The sequence below is a fragment of the Syngnathoides biaculeatus genome, chromosome 7 (genome assembly GCF_019802595.1).
Source record: "Syngnathoides biaculeatus isolate LvHL_M chromosome 7, ASM1980259v1, whole genome shotgun sequence".
Lineage (NCBI taxonomy): Eukaryota > Metazoa > Chordata > Actinopteri > Syngnathiformes > Syngnathidae > Syngnathoides > Syngnathoides biaculeatus.
In genome coordinates, this window is record NC_084646.1 from 4,075,379 (window position 1) to 4,097,228 (window position 21,850).

At 42.6% G+C, this 21,850-nt stretch overlaps 1 protein-coding gene across 6 annotated transcripts in view; it reads left to right on the forward strand.

Annotated features, from left to right (window-relative positions):
* elavl4 (ELAV like neuron-specific RNA binding protein 4) overlaps window positions 1–21,850 on the forward strand; it is a 122,571-nt gene that overhangs the window by 47,091 nt on the left and 53,630 nt on the right. For all 6 annotated transcript variants that reach the window (XM_061824329.1, XM_061824328.1, XM_061824331.1 and 3 more), the window contains one exon: window positions 7,189–7,435. In XM_061824329.1, coding sequence (XP_061680313.1) covers window positions 7,189–7,435 — 247 coding nt within the window. The remainder of the gene's footprint in view (window positions 1–7,188; window positions 7,436–21,850) is intronic.

A 21,850-nucleotide genomic window follows, 5' to 3' on the forward strand; every position in this document is an offset into this window, starting at 1 on the left:
CACACCTACGGGCAATTTAGAGCGTTCAGTTACTGGTGCATGTTTTGGGGATGTTGGAGGAAACCCACGCAGGCACGGGGAGAACATGGAAACTCCAAACAGGCCGGGCCGGAATCGAACGCGGGTCCTCAGAACTGTGAGGCCAACGCTTTCCAGCTGCCCCACCGTGCCGCCATGATGTGTATATATATGAAGTGAAAATTTTAATCCATTTAAAATGAAAGTACTGCGGACACATGAAATTTACAACTATCACTTAAAGCATGTCAACTCATCTTTACCTATTGGAATGAATAGAAATACCTTTAATCTGTTCCATCCTCTCCCCCCCAAGCCTCCAAATTTGTAATTGTGTTTAATTCAGAAATAGGATTTATAAAGCATGAGCAAAATCATTTTTCATATTGTTTTATATATGATAAGAGGAGGCCATTAAAGTGGACCTCATTTATAGACACATCCTTATAGGATGACATAAACTTTCCATAGCTGAAGAACATGTAACAGGATAACCAGATGTTTTAGACGGGCCTTTTTTTCTTTCCAAAATGTTTATTATAACTAAGTTACCAACCTCGCATGGACCTGGAGTACTTCAGTATATCTTGTCCACAAGATATTGTTGACATTTTAAGTCTCAAAATTTAATTTTGCATAGAAGCAGCAGTTTCCGGCCATCCGTTTGCGACCTCAAGCTGAACCGCACTTATGTTCTGCAGCAGGACGAAATTCCAAAACACCGACCGGATCAACTTCTGAATGGGTTGAGAAAAGAAGAAGGGGGGAAAAAAAAAACAAGGTTATGGAGTGAAGTAGTCGATGTCCACACCTGAATCTGATTAAAATGTTTTGGCATGACCTTCAAAAAGCTGCTCAAGCTGAAAACCCCTCAAGTGTGAGTGAATTAATATAAATTTTTCAAAGAGGAGTGGGTCAAAATATCTTCAGTGATCTGAAAGACTTTTTGACAGTTATTGAAAACGTTCAGATTTCTGTTGTTGCCGCTGAGTGTGGCCCAACCAGTTATTTTGTGTAGGTGCAATTACTTGGGTAGGTTTTATTCGTTTTTATTCACTAATAAATAAAATCACTATATAAAAACTATGCTTATGGTTACTCTGTGATTTTTTTTTTTCTTCTGACATTTAAATTTTTTTGATGAGAGAGCTGGAGGGGAGTCACAGTGCCCAACTGGTTAGACTCGAGCTAATTTTTGTCGCGGGCTACATTGAAACTACGGTTTCCCTCAGAGGGCCGTTATGACTGTAAAATCGTACAAATCTTTAATTGCCTCACGTTTACACATGAAATTTATAAACTGATTTTGGGAGTCAAATCAAGGGTTCTGTATTCTGAGGACTGGGATTCAAATGTGTGGAGTTTTCATGTCCTCCCAGTACCTGTGTGGGCACTCTGGTTTCCTCCCACGTCCCAAAAACATGCATGGCAGATTAATTGATGACTAAATTTTCCGTAGCTGCGAATGTGACTCCGAATGGTTGTTTGTTTAATGTGCACTACGGTGGGTTCACGACCACTTCAGGGTGCGCCCTACCTCCCGCCTGAAGATAGCTGGAAAAGGCTCCGGCACGCTCACAACCCTTGTGAGGATGAGCAGCTCAGAAAATGGATGAATGGAGATGGCTGCAAGCTACTGATTGTAAAAACCCAAAGTTAGTTGGCATAGGTGCTAGTGCCCTGTGACTGGATGGATGGAAGGATGGATGGATGGATGGATGGATGGATGGATGGATGGATGGATGGATGGATGGATGGATGGATGGATGGATGATGGATGGATGGATGGATGGATGGATGTTAACCATTAAAGTGCGGGAAACTGAAAAAATGAGAATTATAAAATATCTTTTTTTACAGCACTCTACATGAGTTGCGATTTTTCAAATTATTCGATTGTCATGATCTCATGAATGATTGTGTTGGGATGAGGATAAGGAGCGATTACGTCACATCTTGCACTTGTAGCAACCACACTTCTGTAGAGCGAAATCCAGTTTTACCATGCCAGGTCCAAGCTAGTATTGAATTCATGGGGGTTAAAAAAATTACAAGACCATCCTTACTTTTTCGACTTCTTGATCATTTTATGCCTAATATGACGAAAGATAAATTACCTAAAGAATACAATGAACACAACACAACGCAGCCGTTTCTATAATACTTTTTTCTATTTCTATACTTAAGATTAATTATATTCCCAGTGATTTTGGTTACCATCAAGAAAACCAGAGACATATTAGCTCTTAAATGAAACTCTTATGGACATTTTGCCAGCATATTCATCCAAACAAATCTACCTTTAGTTGTACCAAATATTCAAAATCCCGTGTAAAACCTAACATTTACAAGATTCACACCGATGTTGGGACCAACTCTGCCGCTTCGTATGCTACAAGGACTTACCACTTCTGCCTTTACTGAAATAAAACCGATGGATCCATGCAGTGACAACAAAAACTGGTAGTCGGAGTTGGGTTGAGCAATGATCCACTGAGCTGTTAATATGGACTCGGCTCGTTTTAATGCTGCATTTGATTCATATTTTGGCAAACTTATTGTGAGTCAAAGTAGCTGCAGCAGACATCGGCAACCATCTATCGATCCAATCCGGCTGCCACACGTCAATCACAACTCTAATGGGTGGGGGACTGGGAGTAAGCATGTGTGTGTGTGTGTGTGTTTATGAAACTTCCAGCTCGACACAAAGCAGCTTTCTCACTTCTACCAAGTTTGGTTGAGCAGGCAACCATTTTGATCTATTTATTTAGTTATTTATTTGGCCTGTCTAGGTGCCAATGTAATGGTTGCCTCAACGTTAAAAAATGCTGCAATACAAACAACCTTTTATTCCTGGCCGACAGAGTGCACCTGGTTACAAGCCTCACCGAGTACATTTGTAAAGGAAATACCATTTGGTACATACATACATACATAAGGCACAGCTGTGTAAAAGCCACAAGTGCCCACATTGAAAGAAAGACGGTTCACAGAGTTTAACACTACGCTATGCTAGCGCTAGCGCTAACGCAGGGCTCAGCAACCTTTTTGAAACTGAGGGCTACTTCGTGAGTACCGATCGTATAAAGGGCTACGTGACCTGTTTGCGCAAATTTCAGACTCAGTTCATTACACGTACATAAAATATTTTTGTTTTAATTTATTGTAGTAAATGACATTACAGGTATTTTAAAATTTTGATTCACGTAAGCAAGTCAGATTCAGAATTTAAAGGACAAATAATAGTAACAATTTGTGGCCTATGATATTTTTAGAACATACCTCGCGGGCGCCTTATATGGTCCTCGCGGGCTACCATTCGCCTGCGGGCACCGCGTTGGTGACCCCTGCGCTGACATTAGTGCCGCTAACAGGGCCGGTTAAAATAAAACTTACTGGTAAATATCACTGAGACACGCAAGCACAGCGCTAACGCTAGCGCAGCGCTAACAGGGTCGGTAAAAGTCATTTCCTCCCCTGCTAAAAATTTTCCAGAGAACTATAAAACTTCAGGACCCAAATCATATAGAATTTCTATAAAAATTCTATTGTTCTGCAGAAATTCTATTGAAAATAGCAGCCAAAGTTCTATAGAACAAGTTGTTTTGTACAAATTCTATAGATTTCTATCGAAAATTTTTAGCAGGGTCGGCACATATATTCCACCGGTCTCATTCTTATTTTTTCTGCTCGGATGCCCCCGTGCGGCCATAAGAAAAAAATGCACAAATTAGCCCCATCACCGCATAAACCGCAGGGTTGAAAGCGTGTGAAAAAAGTTGCGGCTTGTAGGCCGGAAATTACAAGATATAAATTTCACACATCCCTGACTTGAGACGATATATTACCACAAATTTCTTTGATACGTCACAATAAATGGAACATGTAAATTTTTACGCTCCCCAAAAAGTCTGATAATGTGGTTTTTTTTTTTCAACACATTGTATCTTAAGTAGAAGAAGCTCCATCAGAAGACTTGCAGCTGTGAGCGTATTACTGCATTATATTCTGCAGGATGTGCAGTGACTTCTGTCCACACAGCTTTGAGGTCCGCTGCGCGAGACGAGCAGCAGCCAGTGCGTTCACTACTTCAATGAAGTGGCATGCTAAGGACCACAAATGCTGGTGGGCATAGCCACGCGGGGGGGAGACATATAAATGTCCACTCGGGCTCGGCCGGTCCTCGCTAATTACGGGCAGCCATTTTGGTTCCCGAACTTCTCGAAACGTGTCGCGCGGAGTTGAAAGGCTGGGAAAGACTGGAGCAGCTCAGCAGGGAATCCAAAACACATTTAATAATAAGGTCCTCTAAAAGCAACTGTTATTGTTACATACTGTTTCTGTCTTTCTCCAACAGACACACATACACAATCACTCACACTGTGGCTGTCTTTGTTGTGGTAGTGCGGCGAGCGGGGAAGGATACTGTCAAAAGAACAATTTGCACGCAGCTCTCGTCTTGAGCTTTTAGGCATCTCTGTCCATCTTTCTCCTTCTTACAGGTCCATTGTTCTCCGGTGTTTTGTGTCTTTGTGTGCAAATACGTGAGCGTGTGCGTGCATGTGTGTGTTTGTACGTGTTCTAATGAAGATGCCTCACTGGGGGAATAAGTACAAGCCCGTGGTGTGTGTGTGTGAATGTATATTAGTTGTAAGGCCGACATTCGAAATGAAAATCAAATCAAATCTAAAGAAAAAAAAAACCCAAAGCTAATCACATTTTTAATGGCTTTGTGAAGATTTGGATCGTTGACACAATATAAACACTTTTATCTGCTCCCAGTTGTAATCGTGCTGATTTAAAAAAAAAAAATGTGGCCTTCAACAACAAATATAATTAAATGTAATTAACGGAAATGAAGTAAATACCAGCCCTACAGTATTTCACACCTGTGGGTTACATAGAGAAAAAAAAAGAATACTTCATATTTTTTATTTTTATTTTTTTTGCACAAACTGAGCCTTACAAAGTAATTTAAAATGTAACACATTTTGAAAGGTATATAATTAGCACACTTTTTTCTCTTTTGTTTTTCTTTTTTTCATTAATCCAGAAATAGAAGCAAAGTGGGTGCGCTTTTTCCGTCTCCTTCCAATTTCACTCTGCCCGCGTGTACTTCCGAGTAGTTAAAAATAGATCTACGCCTGAATGAGTAAACAGGAGGGCGATGACTTTAACAATGGGTTGGGATCCATTAAAATCCCAATGCTGTTCTAGTGTGACGTCACGCTAAAACTTTTTGTCATTTTTATGCTGACAAAAGGCATATTTATGAATGAAGATCTCGCAATGGCTGCAAAAAAAAACAACTAAAGAATGAATCAAATAACATAACTGGAGTTGTGTTGACTGTCACTTACTAATATCCATGATCTATTGCTGTCAAAAAGACATTTTGATTGTCATTTTGGGAAGACCTACCTCACTGTTGTCGAGCAGATCATCTTCTAGGTTGTCTCCCTCAGACACATTTTTACAGATCATATCCAAATGTGTGACTGCACCCATTTTTTTGTAATGGGTAATGTTTGACGACAGGTGACAAGTGTATTGAAAAAACACATTATAAGGCACTGGTGCAAAAGCACTCTGTATATTCCTCCTCCAATTTCTGATTCTCCTCCGTTTTTAGATCTTTTTTTTTCTCTCCACACACACTTACGCAAGCTCACAGTTACTCTGAGAACACTTTGATCCTGAAATGTTCTCAAAAAACCCGAGTGGAAGAGTCTGAACTTTTTTTTTTCCTCTGCCACAGCGAGCGGCACCGGCAGCAGTTCAATCCAGTATCTGGCTGAAGGGTTGCCCCAGTTGCTATTATGTAGAATATCTTGATGTTGATGCACCTTTGAATGGCAATCCTCATGTTTAGACTAGAGTACCGAACGTAACTAAAGTCCTCGTGCCGAAGAAGGCTGCAGATTTAAATGATAAAAGTGTGTACAGTTATTTGTGGAACTTGAATGGGTTGAAAATAAAAGAAATTATTTAGTTATCACGTCATCGATGCGCAAAGTTGCGGAAGTCTCATTCGACGACATCCAAGTGGTCGCCATATTGGCTGCATCTCCTGTCCGTGACGTCACCCCGGACATTCGCCATTGAAAACACGCTGTGGCCCCTACTATGCGACACACCCCTTCTGACACGGAAGCTCTTTTCGAAGAAGAGAACATCACACCACCGAGTGAAGTTACCGGGGCATCTTTGTCACAAGCCGAGCCGGCCGGGGTGGCTCATTTTCGCCACCGAGGTGGCTTATCACGGTGCCGAGCCGGGCCGCTTTAGGGCGTTGTAGTAGCACTCGGCTACTTCGCCGGCGAGCCCGACGCGATAGCCGTCTGATGCGCACATCGACACATTTAGCACCCCTGCCATACGTATGCGGATCTTTTGTTACATTATGAGAGAAGGATTACGTGGTCCGCCCCAAACTATTATTTTTTTTTTAGTAGCTGTACACACACCTACCTGTCATTTGGAACCCACGAAGCTCTCGTCCTTTGCACCCGTACAATTCATTTTTCACGACGAAGCGGGTCTCTTGCAAACTTATGAAGGGTAAATCCGTCTTCCCGAGTGTTCAAGCAATCTCCAGCAATGCAACGAGCCGGCCTTATGACTAAGCTGAAGGAACAACCAGCTACCTTCCCGGAGGTAAAACTAATAGAAACAAACGAGTCCACTTGAGCGCGGTCCTGCCATGTACGTCACTTCCTGCTTCTTGTGGAAAACAAATCCCTCGAGACGATTTTCATGCCGGGAGTTACAAAAAGCTGTATACGTCAAAATCATGTTTTGTGATGAAAAAAATGGATGGGTCTATGTCGGCTGCTGTTTTTTCCATTAATAACATTCTAAAAATCTTGCATTTCATGACAGTGGCCCTTTAAGTCTTTATCCACATGTTGTAATATCAACAGAAAAGCTCTTCAATTCATTTTTTTGGCATGTTACGAATTAAGTTGTGTAAATACAGTTCGTATTGATATTGCGGGGATTACACTGTCGAGTAGTAAAAATGGATTTCCTATTTTCTGTTAACAGAAACAATTTAAAATGTGTTTTTATTGCATTTGTCAGCCCAATAAAGAAACATCGATCAAAACTAATGATTCCACATTCTCGTTTTTTTCCCCCGCCATCTCTCTCTTCCACCTTGCCTCTCAGATTATCAGTAACATGGAGGCTCCGGTGACAAACGGACCAAGTGGCGGAGGCACCACAGCCAACGGACCAACCACTAACAGTCGCGGTTGCCCCTCGCCCATGCAGACGGGGCCCACAAACGACGACAGCAAGACCAACCTCATCGTCAACTACCTGCCACAGAACATGACCCAGGAGGAGTTCCGCAGCCTTTTCGGGAGCATCGGCGAGATCGAATCCTGCAAACTGGTCCGGGACAAGATCACAGGTACGCCAATGGAGACTTCCCGTGGCCTTTTGTGTTACTTCGGTTTGGCTTTTCAAGACACAAGACGGGAAAATGACGGGCACTGCAGATGTAAGGCAATTAAAATAAGGCTTTTACATCTACACATTCATTGAAATATTTCAGAAACGAGTTATGCACAAAAAGGTAATAAAATAGTATTGTTTGTGTGGGTATGACTTCAGTTGAATATGAGCTACATGTGTGCAATTTCAAAGTACTAGAAACCAATGTTCCCTCTAAGATACGCACCTGCGCAATTGCGCACCTGTAGCACACACTCAGCGCACATGAAAACCAAATCCAGCCTGACCTTCTATTTTTTTTGCATGCGGACTCTACCAAGCTGCTGCTCGGCCACACCATGCCACACACACTACTTCCTTGTTTACCTGACACCCCCCAACCCCCGCTCTTAAAGTGGTACATTCATAATTACAAACACCGCCCGCCACCGGTGCTTTAGTTAGAAACAGTCTGGGCAACGTAGAGCAAAGTCGAGTTAGACATGCTGCTTATGTTTACTCTAGATAATAATGGCAAAAGTAACAAAAAGGAAAAAAATAAATGCTGTTGCTTTAATGAATGTCAGAGAATGTGAATAATAATGACAAAAAATTGATTAAAATGGGATGAGATTTTCTCTTGTTTTTTTAGCAAAAAAGTTCAGGTCCGAAGCCAAAGTAAAAAGTACAGGATGAGATGGTGTATAATGTTAAAATTCCACCTTGGGGCAGCCCGATAAGAGGATGAAAGCACAGACAATACCGTGCACAAAAAGCTAATTCTGTATTTTAAAAATAGGAGACCTCATAACATGAACCTTAAAACTGTTTGGTAGCATCATTCAGCTTTCAACATGCATTATAAAAATATTCTGCAAGCAATAATTCAGTTTTACAGCCAGAAAAACAGACGGGGTTAAAAATAAATAAATGAAACAAAGGTTGGAGGCGAAATTTCAAATTTACAGTTCATAGTCAGCTTGGTTTGGTTAGCAATGTATTTTTTTGTTTATTGACATTTTCATTAGGAGTTTGCAAAAACACAAATAAAATTGTTCTTGAAAATTTTCTGATGATAATGTAAATGCTGTAATCTGGATATTTGAATGAGGCATGTAGCTTCAATGGATGACACCGATCTGACCACAGTGCCTACGCCCGATGTTGCTCACAGTGGTCAAAGGGGGCGCTCACGGGCTTAGCGTGTTTGCTCAGACACGTCAAACATTAGAGGGAACGTTGCTGGAAAGCATGGGGGGGTCTCTGCATTTCCCATACATTAGTGGAGCATGCTGAAGTTCTACTTGTGTAGTTTCATTAAAAAAAAACGCCTATCCAAACTACTCTCAAAGTAGTTTCGTACGTGCTCTGATTTCCTTGAAAAACGGCAAAGGTTGACACGTCGCCACTTGCAGCATCTCTGCCCTCCGTGCGGATTCAAGCTGTGCGACTCAGCAAAGCAGCAAAGTGCCACATTCTCCAGAGTTGTTTGAATTAAGCAGAGCCTCCTCCCGCTAATCACGGCAGTAATCTCATCGCGGTGGCAGTGTGGGTGGCCGTATGGCAGATGGATCACGGGGGGAGTGGGGCGGGATTGCATCTCTTGGATAATGCTCCATAATGGCTTTCATTTTAGCTCGTACTTACTGACACTCCTCTTCTGATAATCTCATTAAAGAGCAAACACGCAGCGGCGATCACCAAGCGCTACTTGGATAGCAGGCGGGCAAACAAGACATCAACACGGGAATAAATACGCGTTGCGCGAGCGAAATCGCTCAATTTCATTTCCCCGAAAGATAAGTTTGGGGAACGACGACAAATGTGTTCCAGCCGGTGACCAGAGTAATCCAAGCCAAGTTTAGAGGATACTCTGTTGTTCCTCTTCAGAGTCATTTCCCTCTTTTACCGTAATAGGCCGCAAAATAAGAGTCAGGCCCACTCGGATAATGGAGGCTCTCGTGTACCAAAATAAAACCGGGATACCGCACGCTGTCGTCCCCATCTTCTTCCTCCGCCCGATTTTCCCTTTAAGTGGGATTTTTCCAGCCAGCTGACGGCAGAGTGTGCACGTAAACTCAGTCACGGGAAACTTGCTCAAACCTGTCGACTACGAGCCTACTATATGCTGCCTTGTTTACACTTTTTAGTTTCCTGACGTTCAGTAAGACTCATTCCAGAACCACGTTCAGCAAACGCTCAAGCCTAACCATCCCAGTTCAGATCCACACTAAATTTTACATATAAATAGATGCATACAGTACCTGAAAAATGAAGGCGAATATTAAAAATGATTAATTGGACACTCTAAATTGCTCGTAGGTGTGACTGTGAGTGGGACTGTTTATCTCGATGTGCCCTGCGAAAGGCTGGCAACCAGTTCAGGGTGTACCCCGCCTCCTGCCCGTTGACAGCTGGGATAGGGTCCAGCACTCCCCGCAGCCCTCGTGAGGATAAGCAGCAAAGAAAATGGATGGATGGATTTAAACTATACATGTATTTCTACTATGCAGTTTATTATCAGGAAAAGCTAAAAAAATGCTTTAGAAACCTTAAAATTTTTTTGGGGCTTGGAACGCATTATTTCTTTTTCCATTAATTGTCATGGGAAATATCGATTCAATTTTCTAACAAATCACTTGTGAGGATGAGTGGCTAAAAAAGTGAATGGATGGAATATTAAAAATGATCATTTCTGTCATCTCCACATTTTTTTAAATGTGCTGAAAAAAAATATCTGGAAACTGCACTTCTGAATGCATGTAGGGTAGAAATTATTAAAACAATCTCTCTGAATGATACATATGAGTTCCACACCACTGCAAACCAACCACAGTGTAATACACATTTTTCAGTAGAGATGAGTTTTATGAAGAATCTCAAAACTTTAATAAATTTGGTTCATCTGCGATACATAAAATTAAAACATACACTCAAATCATCATGTATATGCAGTAACTGACATTCTATGCATAACATATAAACTAATGGCAAAGAACACTCTCTCTCTCTTTCTCTCTCTCTCTCTCTCTCTCTCCCTCTGTCTCCCTATTCTCTTTACCTCTCCCTCCCTCTGTCTCCCTATTCTCTATCTCCCTCTCTCCCCCTATTTTCTCTTTCCCTCTCTCAATCTCTTTCCCCCCCGTCTCTTTCTCTCTCTCCCATTCTCTCTTCCTCTCTCTCTCCCCTATTCTCTCTTTCTCTCTCTCTTCCTCTCGCTGTCTCCCTCCCCATTCCCTCTTGTATGTATCTCTCTCTCTCTCTCTCTGCCTATCCTCTTTCTCTCACTCTCTAAGTGTATGTATCTTTCTCTCTCTCTCTCTCTGTCTCTCTCCTCTGTTCTCTCTCTCTCTCCCTACCATTCTCTCTTCCTCTCTCTCCTCTCGTCTCTCTCTCCCTATTCTCTCTTTCTCTTTCTCCCTCTTTATTGCTCTCCCCCTGTTCTCTCTTTCTCTCTCTCTCCCTATCCTCTGTTTGTCTCTTTCTCTAAGTGTATCTCTCTCTCTCTCTCTCTCTCTCTACCATTCTCTCTTCCTCTCTCTCTCTCTTCCTCTCGTCTCTCTTTCTCCCTCTTTATTGCTCTCCCCCTGTTCTCTCTTTCTCTCTCTCTCCTATCCTGTGTTTCTCTTTCACTAAGTGTATGTATCTCTCTCTCTCTCTCTCTCTCCCTGTCTCTCTCCCATTCTCTCTTTCTCCCTCTCTATTTCTCTCCCCCTGTTCTCTCTCTCTCTCTCTGTCTCTCTCTATCTTCTCTTTCCCTCTGTCTCCAAGTGTATGTGTCTCTCTTGCTCTCTCCCTCTCTCTCTCTCACTCTCTTTCTCTGTGTGTGTGTGCGTGTGTGTGTGTATAAGATCGTGCTTTGTATATGTATTGTGGCTCAATTAAACAATACAGTGCAATATACTGTATGTGTAGCCTTCAAACCTGATGCAGGGTCACAGCTTTGCCATTGCACCGATTCTGTAAATGTGTGATGCTCATTCAATTGCGGTACAGGTGTGAGTCGCCAACCGTCATTTTTAAAGCTGACCCACTCAATTGCTTTTGTCACCAGCGTGTGGCAGGCCTTACGAACCGGCTGTCTGCCATATACACAAAACAAATGTCAAAGGAAGCGTCTTGCCTTGCATAGTTAACACTTTAAGGTGAGGCACTTTGAGTGTGACACAGCTCACCTTGAGAGTCTACAGGTGGCCCGAATCAAATGTCCTATGAGTATAAATTAGTTGCTTGTATCTCTCCATCCATCTCGCATCCGTCTTGACCATCTTGAGTGAATTGTGGAGTTTCACCAACAAGATGCGAGCACACAAGCTTTCAGTAGGACGCTCGCACATGGCCCACAGCTTCCTCTTTACACGCTTCTGTCGGCTTCCGGGATGGCAGCGTGGCGTGAGGCCCGGCTGGACAAAAACATGAGGTCCCCCTGTCACACTGGCTGACTCGAAGTGTTTAAAAAGCTACTTTTGGTCGTCTGGCTTGATCTCCAGACAAGTCCTGCCAGCTTACCTGCTTCTTGTGTCTTGCCTACTGTGCTCATAACACACCAGGGAGACGGAGGTTAATCTTTTATTTAATGCTACCTTCCACGCAGCCCACACAATTTAAGCCCCAGGCATTCACCTGTGAATGGGGTGTCTTTCCGTATACTTTTTATGCAAATATGTCATAAAAAGTGTGTCAGTGTTTGAATTAAGTGCACAGACTATTGCAGCTTTTACAGCTGGCACAATTTCAAGAGAGAAGGCAAGATCCTTTGACACCCTTGCCCACTTACTCTTTAAACTTTTCATTTATTCTTGAGTTGAAAATTTCACACCTGCAAGTAATGCTTCTATAGCATTTAAATCATTTAGTGCCTCCTCGGGGTTTAAAAACCCTCACAACTGTATTGAGAGCTGGGGGCGGGGGACTTGGAGATTGCAACGATGTACAGTATTTTATATTAATTTATTTTTGCTTAAGTCATCTGTCGAGTGCAGAAATGAAAATATTTTTTCATTGTATGATTGAAAAGAAAATAACTTCACACTGCAACATAAATTGTTTTTTTTTTTATATGGGTAGCACCATTTTATGCCAAATGTTTTTATGTCAGCATGAAAAGTGCAATCCTTCAGCACACTTAATGTAAGCCTCTTTTTTTTTGCACACAACAGTAGTCAAATGCATCCATTATCTGACGCTTATCCTCACAAGGGTCGCGGGAGTGCTAGAGCCTATCCCAGGTATCTTTCGGCACGAGGCGGGGTACACCCAGAACTCGACAGCAGCCAATCGCAGGGCACATAGAAACAAAATAAACATTCGCATTCACCTAGGGGCAATTTAAAGTCTCCAATCAATGCATGTTTTTGGGATGTGGGAGGAAAACCGGAGTGCCCTGAGAAAACTCACACTAAGACACGGAAGGGAACATGCAAACTCGACACGGGCGGGGCCGGGATTTGAACACCGGTCCTCCGAACTGTGAGGCAGACGCTCATATCAGTCCCGAGCCGTGCCGCCTAGTCAAATTCAATGTATCACATTTATCCAAGAAATCTGGTGAGCTGACGTGACTCGTAATGACACTGTAGCAAGCCAAGCAGATGTTGGCTATGAAAAATAAATAGACTGTGATGTCAGCCGCAGAGCCGTTCAAGCCAAAGCTCCTCCGCTGACAGGCAGCATGTGAAAACCTGCCGCCAACACAATTCTTATACATGAAAAGAAAAAAAAAAAAACATTTCAGGTACTCTGGATCTACAACAACCACATCTCTGTGTAGTTCAAACAGAGCACTTCCATTAACCCGGCCTTCGCCAAGTATTTTTCAATATCTGGGGACAATAAAGTAGGGATACCTAAAGAAAGAAATGGTAGAATATGGTCAAGCTCTCCAGCCTCCAGCCTTTTTATTGGTTGATTGCGAAAAGAGTTGTTTTACCTTAGAATATATTTATTCTTTTTTTGGAAGTCATTGGTGCGTACAGTGCAATAATGTAGTTTCTTCGAGGCATCGATCCGTAACAGAAGGTGCAGCAATCAGATACTTTCTTAACAGTGGAGGCAAAATGACTTTGTGCTTTTTCCACGGCACCACGGCATCCTGGGATCAGAGAGTTGGGCAATTAGATGCCAAGTCAGGACATATTTGTCAGACGGTGACATTTCTTTTAAGACAACAGGACTGCTGTGAAACTTCATGCCTGCCATGTTGTCCTGGAATTCACTCTCGCCACGCGTCATACCGGCTCATTCCCAGCTGTTATTAAATCCGATGTGGATTGTTGGCTGAACTATGCCATTTATACAGAACCGTGACACGTAAAGGGCAGATAAATAATTAAAAAGGTTGTGTGCTACTAGACATGGGCCAGTGTCGGATTCTGACTGTATGCTAACCTTAACCAATCATATTGTCACCTGTATTACAATTACAGCTCTAAAATACATAATTGATCATTGATTAAATGAGCTGGTTATCCTCACAAAGGTGGCAGGAATGCTGGAGCCTATCCCAGCTATCATCGGGCAGGAGGTGGGGTACACCCTGAACAGGGTGCTAGCCAATCGCAGGGCACATAGAGACAGACAACAATCGCACCTAGGCGCAATTTAGAGTCTCTAATTAATGCATGTTTTTTGGGATATGGGAGGAAACTGGAGAGCCCGGGGAAAGCCCACGCAGGCACGGGGAGAACATGCAAAATACACACTGGCATGGCCGACATTTTAACCCCAGTCCCCATAACAGTGAGGCCAATGATGTAACTAGTTGCTCCACCGCGCCAAATATAGCACATATTTGGTAAATTAGTAAATGTAAACTCAAAGATGAAGATTTTTTTTTAAATAAAATCAAACTGTGTATCTCAAGTGACCAAGACCCTGCAGTGCAATGATTATAACATACAGGGAGTCCTCGGTCTACGACTGAGATCCGTTCCTACAGAAGCGACTAAACTCGAATTTCGACTTCAGTCGGATTCCACCATTAAAGTCAGAATTTACATCAAAATACTTTGTATAAAAAACAAATACATTGAAATGAACAACATCATGTACTTAGCATGATTGCTGAGTGGTGGATGGAGGAGAAGAAGAAGGGGAGGCTGTGCTTAGCTATTGCAAAGGAACCTGGTCCTCAAAGCTCTCAACCTCAACAAGTATCAAAGAACCTTGTTTTGTGATCATAACATGGGAACGGAACCCTTCACATGTGCTAAAATACAGGCTTTGTCTTTAATAATTGTCACCACGGTCGACCGACCGAAGCCTTGGTGGTGTTGGTGTCTCTCCTTTCTCCAATCTTTTTATGAGCTTGAACTTTGTTTCCATGGTAATGGATTTTCTTTTGGCTGCAGAAGCATTGCTAAAAGACACAGCTTTCTTCTTTGGGGCGAGAACGTCTAAAAAGGACGGCGAAAAATCCGAAGATACTCCCGGCGCACAAATACGGACAAGCATTAGCCAGACAAAATGGGGGACGGTTACGGGCGTTGTAAAGTCGAAACGTCTTGGGTCGAGGCCGTCTTAACCCGAGGACTCCCTGTATATACTTAATTTCTTTCACTCCCCAAAAAAGACAAAAGTAGATTAAAATACATGCAGTCTGTATTAAATGAGTACTGCCCTAAAAATAACAAATAACGGAAGAACGGTTAGAAATGTGATAGTAGCTAAATTTAGTTTTAGCACAACAGTAAAATTATTTGTCAGAAAATGAGTCATTATTTCTTGCCATGAAGTAATGTGGGTGTAGGAAAGTGCTGATGTTAGCCATGACTATGGCCATATTGTCTCCCTCTGTAGTTTTTATTTATTTCACCAATTGCAGACACGCTGACTATCGTAGCTGGTTGCAAACATTCATTTCAAGGCAGCGTTATACATTAGCATTAGCCTTGAATTTTTCAGAGTCTGATGGAGAGCCTCTCATAAATGTGATAACTTTTTTTGAAGTTTTGCCTCCTCCGGCAGCCACTATTCGTAAGCACATTTTTCATATCCTTTCTCGTTCAAGCAGCAATACCTAGAAAATTCCAAATAGCTGACATCTTCCAGCAGTTAGTTAGCTAGCTAGCTAGCTAGCTGTAGGGCTTAGTAACTACGTGTCAACGATATGAGGGGGAGGTTTCATGTCACTTTTCCTCTATTGACAACACCCAAACAATAAAAAGGAATGTTATTAGTCTTAAAACTATTCTGATTATGTTTTATCATTGAGAACATAGCTGAAGTGAGGCAAAATGTTGCATATATTCCCAAGTGTCTTATGACTTTAGGGATAGTTTTCATTCCTAATTTGATAGAATTTCCATCATACAATCTCAAGACAGGCAGTGCTTGTCAAAATCAATGATTGTTAAACTTCTATGGAGGACTTGTCTATGTTCAACAGCAAGGATTAGAAGCCTCGCGGTTTGTCACATTACCACTGAGCTGAAAACAATTCCCACCCCATTAGATTCACTACAAACTAACACTTTTCTCTACGCTGACGAACCATTTTAACTTTGAAACAACTCTCTCCAAACTATTCTGCAGAAGGTCTGGTACAGCTTTTCTTTCTCCAATCCATCTGAGCCTGAAATGGACTGAAGGGTAAATATAGCGTGAATGAGGCTGACAAGGAACCAGATGAAAAAGGAGTTTGACGTCTCCGAAATCCAGGTATTAAAAGACCTGCCAGGCTCAGAAGTGCAGACACAAGCAGGCAGACACACATTAAAGTTTCAGAGTCCCGCGTCCCAGGGACGTCCTGTCTCACTCCTTTTAGTGAGCGCCCTTCCCCAGTCTCAACCCCCCCAACCCTCCGCCCGTCTGCTTCGGACCCAGAATTGGACATGGTGAAAGCTCGCTCGGCTGCACTGCCCCTCCCGTGACCCTCGTTTCAGGCTGCCTCTGTCCCTTTTCGTTCCACTCTGAGTGCCCTTTACATGGATCACAGAGGATGTGGATGTCCCCCGTGTTGGCGTCCTATCTGAAGGATGGATGCGCCTCGGGGTTGGTTTCCTCACCCGACGTCCCTCTGGGTGCCTCGGACCCGATCAGGAAGGAGCCAGACAGCCAGCCGTCCCCCACCGATCCCCTCCCCTCTCGGTGCTCTCAGATGGAGTCCAAGTAGGTGAAGGAGGCGAGGTTGTGCAAGGCTGACGTAAGAGGGTTATCCAAGACTCAAAGGGGCTCCTCTGTCTGCTGTCAGCTTGCCTTATAGCGCTCTGCTCCACATCCTGCCCACCAGCCCACACACTGCAGGCTGCAGTTCACTGGCCCCCAGCTCAGGGAGCCACCATGAGGGGGTGGTTTACGTTTGTGTGTGTGTGTTTGTCCCTGAGCTTCTAGGTGTGCAAATGTGTGTCTATGTCTGTTGGCGGAAGCGAGGCCTTGGGAAAGGCGAGTGGGAGCCTCCTGACTGCAACACTGGCTGCTACCTTGGCAACCCAGGAGGGAAAGTCTCGTTGAATGAGTGAGTGGGAGATGGATCCACTGTAGATGTGTGCGGGGGACGTGGCTCTGTTTATGAATTTAGCTATTTAAACTACCAACTGTACAGCCATTACTTCAGGCCCGGTGGTCAATTGTTCTCATGGCGTCTTGACGCAACTTGACTCAATTGCCTCTTTTTATTCTCAATGTAGCTCACCCTCTTTAACCCTTCAGAGAGGCCGACGTGCATAATCAAATTACATAGTGGAGTAAAAGCAGTTAACGTTCAATAAATTAAACGGCCTGAAAATTAAACTTGGCTTACAAAATGTATTACTCTGGACAAAACTATTTTTAAAATACATGAACTCTCGGTGACACTCAAACTGAAAATTTCCTCAACATGTTGGACATGATGCCCTTAAGAAGCTATATTTCTCTCAGTAATAGCATTTAAAAACATTACTAAAAAATAACACTGGGGAAAAAAAGCATATCCTCTAAAAAGTGTATTCCTTGCATTGTGAACGTAATCCATGTAAATATGAGGCTCATTTAAACTTGATAGACTTGAGTAGGATAATTAAGACTGTAAATACACCCCAGAAAATATATAAATTTGCCACAAAATAGAGCATTTATTAAAAAAAAAAGCCTGCTAAATTGTAATTAATGAAAAAAATACATGTATATAAAATAAGCCACCTGAAGGCACTTCACCTGGTCATCAAATCAGTTTTCTATATGTTCAAGTTTCTTGCATCAAACTAGCTGAAAAATGTGTGTTGTTGTTGTTGTTAAAAAAAAAAATAGGTACGGTAACTTTCCCTCTTTCTGTTATGCGGGACCCACACACAAAGAAAGCCCAGCGCATTTGATGTCCACCACGGTCAAGCTAGTTCCTGAGCTCATTAGCTCCTGGGCCAGTGAACACAATAAACACTTTATTTCCCCTTAAGTGACTCTGTTGTGTGGATCTCTGTCTGGCGCATGAAGTGAGGCTGTGGAGTATTGGAAGGACCCAATGTCAGTTAGCTAGTCTAAGAGCTTCATCGTGGCTAATAGGTAGTAGCATGGGAGCTACTAGCAGGCCATTTCGCGATAGAGCACGTGGGTCACCACAACAGACACACTGTAGCCCAAATAACACCTCACATGTCAGGGAAGAAGCACTTTTATGGGTTGCAGCCACGGTGTAATGGCTAATGTCATGCTATAGTAGAACTTGGCAAAGCTATTCTTGCTAAGTAACTCGCATTTGTGTCAAAATGCCACAGAGGGCAATTTGTACTTTTATCGTGGCGGCGGGCCGACTCATGTTGTGCCCTGGTTCCATCAGCGTGCCCCTGCTTTATTCCCGCCCCCAAAAAATCTGGATAACTGAGTTGAAGACTGATTGATGGTATATCTCAACAATTCAATGCTAAATTGTTTTCAGTTTTAGCGCGTTTTTAGTTTCAAGTACGTTTCGAAGAGGTTGTTCCCCAGAATCTCACAATACATGGCCGCAGTCATCCTCTCTTTAATACAGCGCAGTCGCACTGTCCCATGTGCAGAAAAACACCCCCAAAGCATGACGCTACCAGCCGCATGCTTCACAGTAGGGATGGTGTTCTTGGGATGGAACTCATTATTCGTCTTCCTCCAAACACGGTTAGTGGAATTGTGACCAAATTATTTCCATTTTGGTCTCATCTGACCACAAAACTTTCTCCCATGACTCCTCTGTATCATCCAAATGGTCATTGGCAAACTTACGACGGGCCTTGACATGTGCTGGGTTAAGCAGGGGAACCTTCCGTGCCATGCATGATTTCAAACCATGAGGTCTCAGTGTATTACCAACAGTCACCTTGGAAACGGTGGTCCCAGCTCTTTTCAGGTCACTGACCAAGTCCTGTCTGTAGTCCTGGGCTGATTCCTCACCTTTCTGAGGATCATTGAGACCCCACGAGGTGATATCTTGCATGGGACTCCACTCCGATCATGTTTAGCTTCTTCCATTTTCTAATGATTGCTCCAACAGTGGACCTTTTTTCACCAAGCTGCTTGGCATTTTCTCCGTAGCCGTTTCCAGCCGTGTGGAGTTGTACAATTTTCTCTCTGGTGTCTTTGGACAGCTCTTTGGTCTTGGCCATGTTACAAGTTTGAGTCTTACTGATTGTATGGGGTGGACAGGTGTCCTTATGCACGTATGCATGGATGTGCGGCCGCACACAAGTGCATCTGATTCAGTATAATACATGGAGTGGAGGTGGACTTTTAAAGGCGGTCTTTGAGGGTCAGAATTCTCGTTGATAGACAGGTGTTCAAATACTTATTTGCAGCTGTATCACACAAATCGGTAAAAAATCACACATTGTGATTTCTGGATTTTTCTTTTTAGGTTATCTCTCTCACAGTGGACATGCACCTACGATGACAATTTCAGACCCCTCCATGATTTCTAAGTGAGAGAACTTGCAATATAGCAGGGTGTTCAAATACTTCTTTTCTTCACAGTATATATTCATTTTCTTTACCTCTTATCATGGTAAGAGGTCAAGAGTTATCTGGAGCCCATCCCAGCTGACTCCAGGTGAACAGCACACTCCACCGTAGACTATAATCACCAGTCAGTTTCCGGACAAGGCTTTTATTTTGACAGACAACTACTCACGCTCACATTCGTATCACCCCCGAGTTGGTGGACATGCACCCACGATGAAAAATTCAAACCCCTCCATGATTGCTAAGTGGGAGAATTTGCATTATAGCAGGGTGTTCAAATACATATTTCCTTCACTGTATTGAGCGTTGTGAGAGAGGAAAAAAAATACATGCACTTTAATATACATGAGAGGTAAAAGGCAAGTCACATGGACATTTGTCATGCCAGGAAAACCTTAATATTATCTTTTTCCTCCAACCCAGTTCTGAACAGAAATTGTGTCCCAACTGACACGGTAGGAACCTCACAAAATCCATTTCCGGATTGTCATAATTTGGAAACTAATGTACCTCAGAAAATAATGGAAATAGTAAATCATAGCACGTACGTTAGTACGTCACAAAATTGCCTATGGAATAAAAGGGTAGCAGTGTTTTGCCAACACAGCGTGAGTGGTTCAAGTTGATGTGGGGGGGGATAACTACATATTTCCAAAGAAGCAGTAATAATACTACAATGGAGCAATGTCAAATAAAATGTTCTTCATGGAAGCAAGCACTCCAGATCAAAGAGTGCGTCGCGAGCCTCGTCTGATGATGGAACCAGATGAGGAAAGCTTTCATGTCAGCAGCGCTGAGCTCTTCTAGTCTCAAAGTACAACAAAAAAAGGACAAAATAATTGCTGCCAACCTTGTCCGCATGACCATTACGCCACATCATTTGTGACCGTCACTGAACTGTTGCATATGAATATATTTCGACGTTGTTACATTCCTGGAAATCTGTGAAGCGCGCGTACCTCGGTAAGGATTTTGTTTGTCTATAGATGTATCTTAATGTAATTTAGTGTCGTGTATTCACAGCTGTTGACATACATTCCCATTGTGCAAGTACACTCATAATAATAAAAAAAATGGCTTAGCCACACGAGCCACTCTATAGAGCACATTTGGCTGAGCATGCCTATATATGTTTATACTTTTTGCATAAAGACTGCCAAATTAACCTTCCATCCATTTCTCTGCTTTCACGCTGTGTTTTTGTGGTAAACACTCATTATTGGCTATTATAGATATTAAATTTTTTTGGCAAAGGCGGACATGCATAAACACATCTCTGGATGATTATATCACAGCCAAGTGGATTGTTGGGGTTCGCAACATTTCCATTTAGTTGCATTATTAGAACGACATAATTTTCACGCAGAAGGCACCTTTATGACTGCATTACTACACTGGAAAAAAATGGAATAACCAGCGCAGCGAGCGAGCGATCGGCAAATCAATGGAAACTGAAAATCTAACTTCATTAAGAGGCCATTACGAAGAGCACCGCGTCATTTGGTTTCTCGATTTTAATTGACAATTGAAAAATATAAGTTAGCGTTTCCATTAAGCTAATTTATCAGTAAAAAGATCATTCTTTTGTGATCTAAAACCTCATTACCGCTATTCATCATGCATCTTAATAGCTTCTCCAGTTGATGTCATACGCTGTACTTACTGAAATTATTTTTATGTAATTAATAGTAACCAATAAAGCCATGCTGAGTATGTGTATTCTGTAATTGGTTGTCTAGCTGACAGTCAGCCTTTTATTTTCTATCCATCAAATCGACCCAGACTCGATTGCCCGATTGTGTCAGTACGTCTGTGGCTTAATTGCCGTTGAATTTGGCCTTTTGGGAGCGGAATTTAATTTACATTTTTACAGTATATACGGCTTTAAATTTCAAGGTTGACTACAAGCGAAAGACGCCACACCCTGAATGTCGTTCACGGGGCAATGACGAATGGGGAGCGTCGAGTGGGAATTGAAGTCGCAACTAAACTACGAATCGCCCCTACTTAATTGTAATTTCACAACTCATTGACTCATAGCTATTGAATTTGTACATCCATCACTCTTGGCTCATTTGATTAACGATGAAAGCTAATTGACACCCAAACACCTTTTTGATTACCTTCACCAGCCAGTGGCGCCTTGAGATACAAGTGACCCGATTTATGAGTTTAACGGTGGACCTTTCCGATGGCGACCTTAGGCTCCGCCCCTTTAGCCATGTCCCACAAGCTTTCAAAATGGCGATTGAACAGAACATGTTTCTCTAGCGCATATTCCGGATAATATTGGGGTATGTTTTTTAGACCTCGAGACCTCAGATCAGCCTCTATCTAATGGACCTTTCAGAGTGGCGATATTCAGCTCCGCCCCCCTTAGCAACAGTTGCCATCTCCCGCAATTTTCCAAAATGGCGACTGAACAGAACAGGTTTGAAGTGGACTCTCTATCGCTTATTCCCGGTAATATTGCGGTATATTTTTTGCC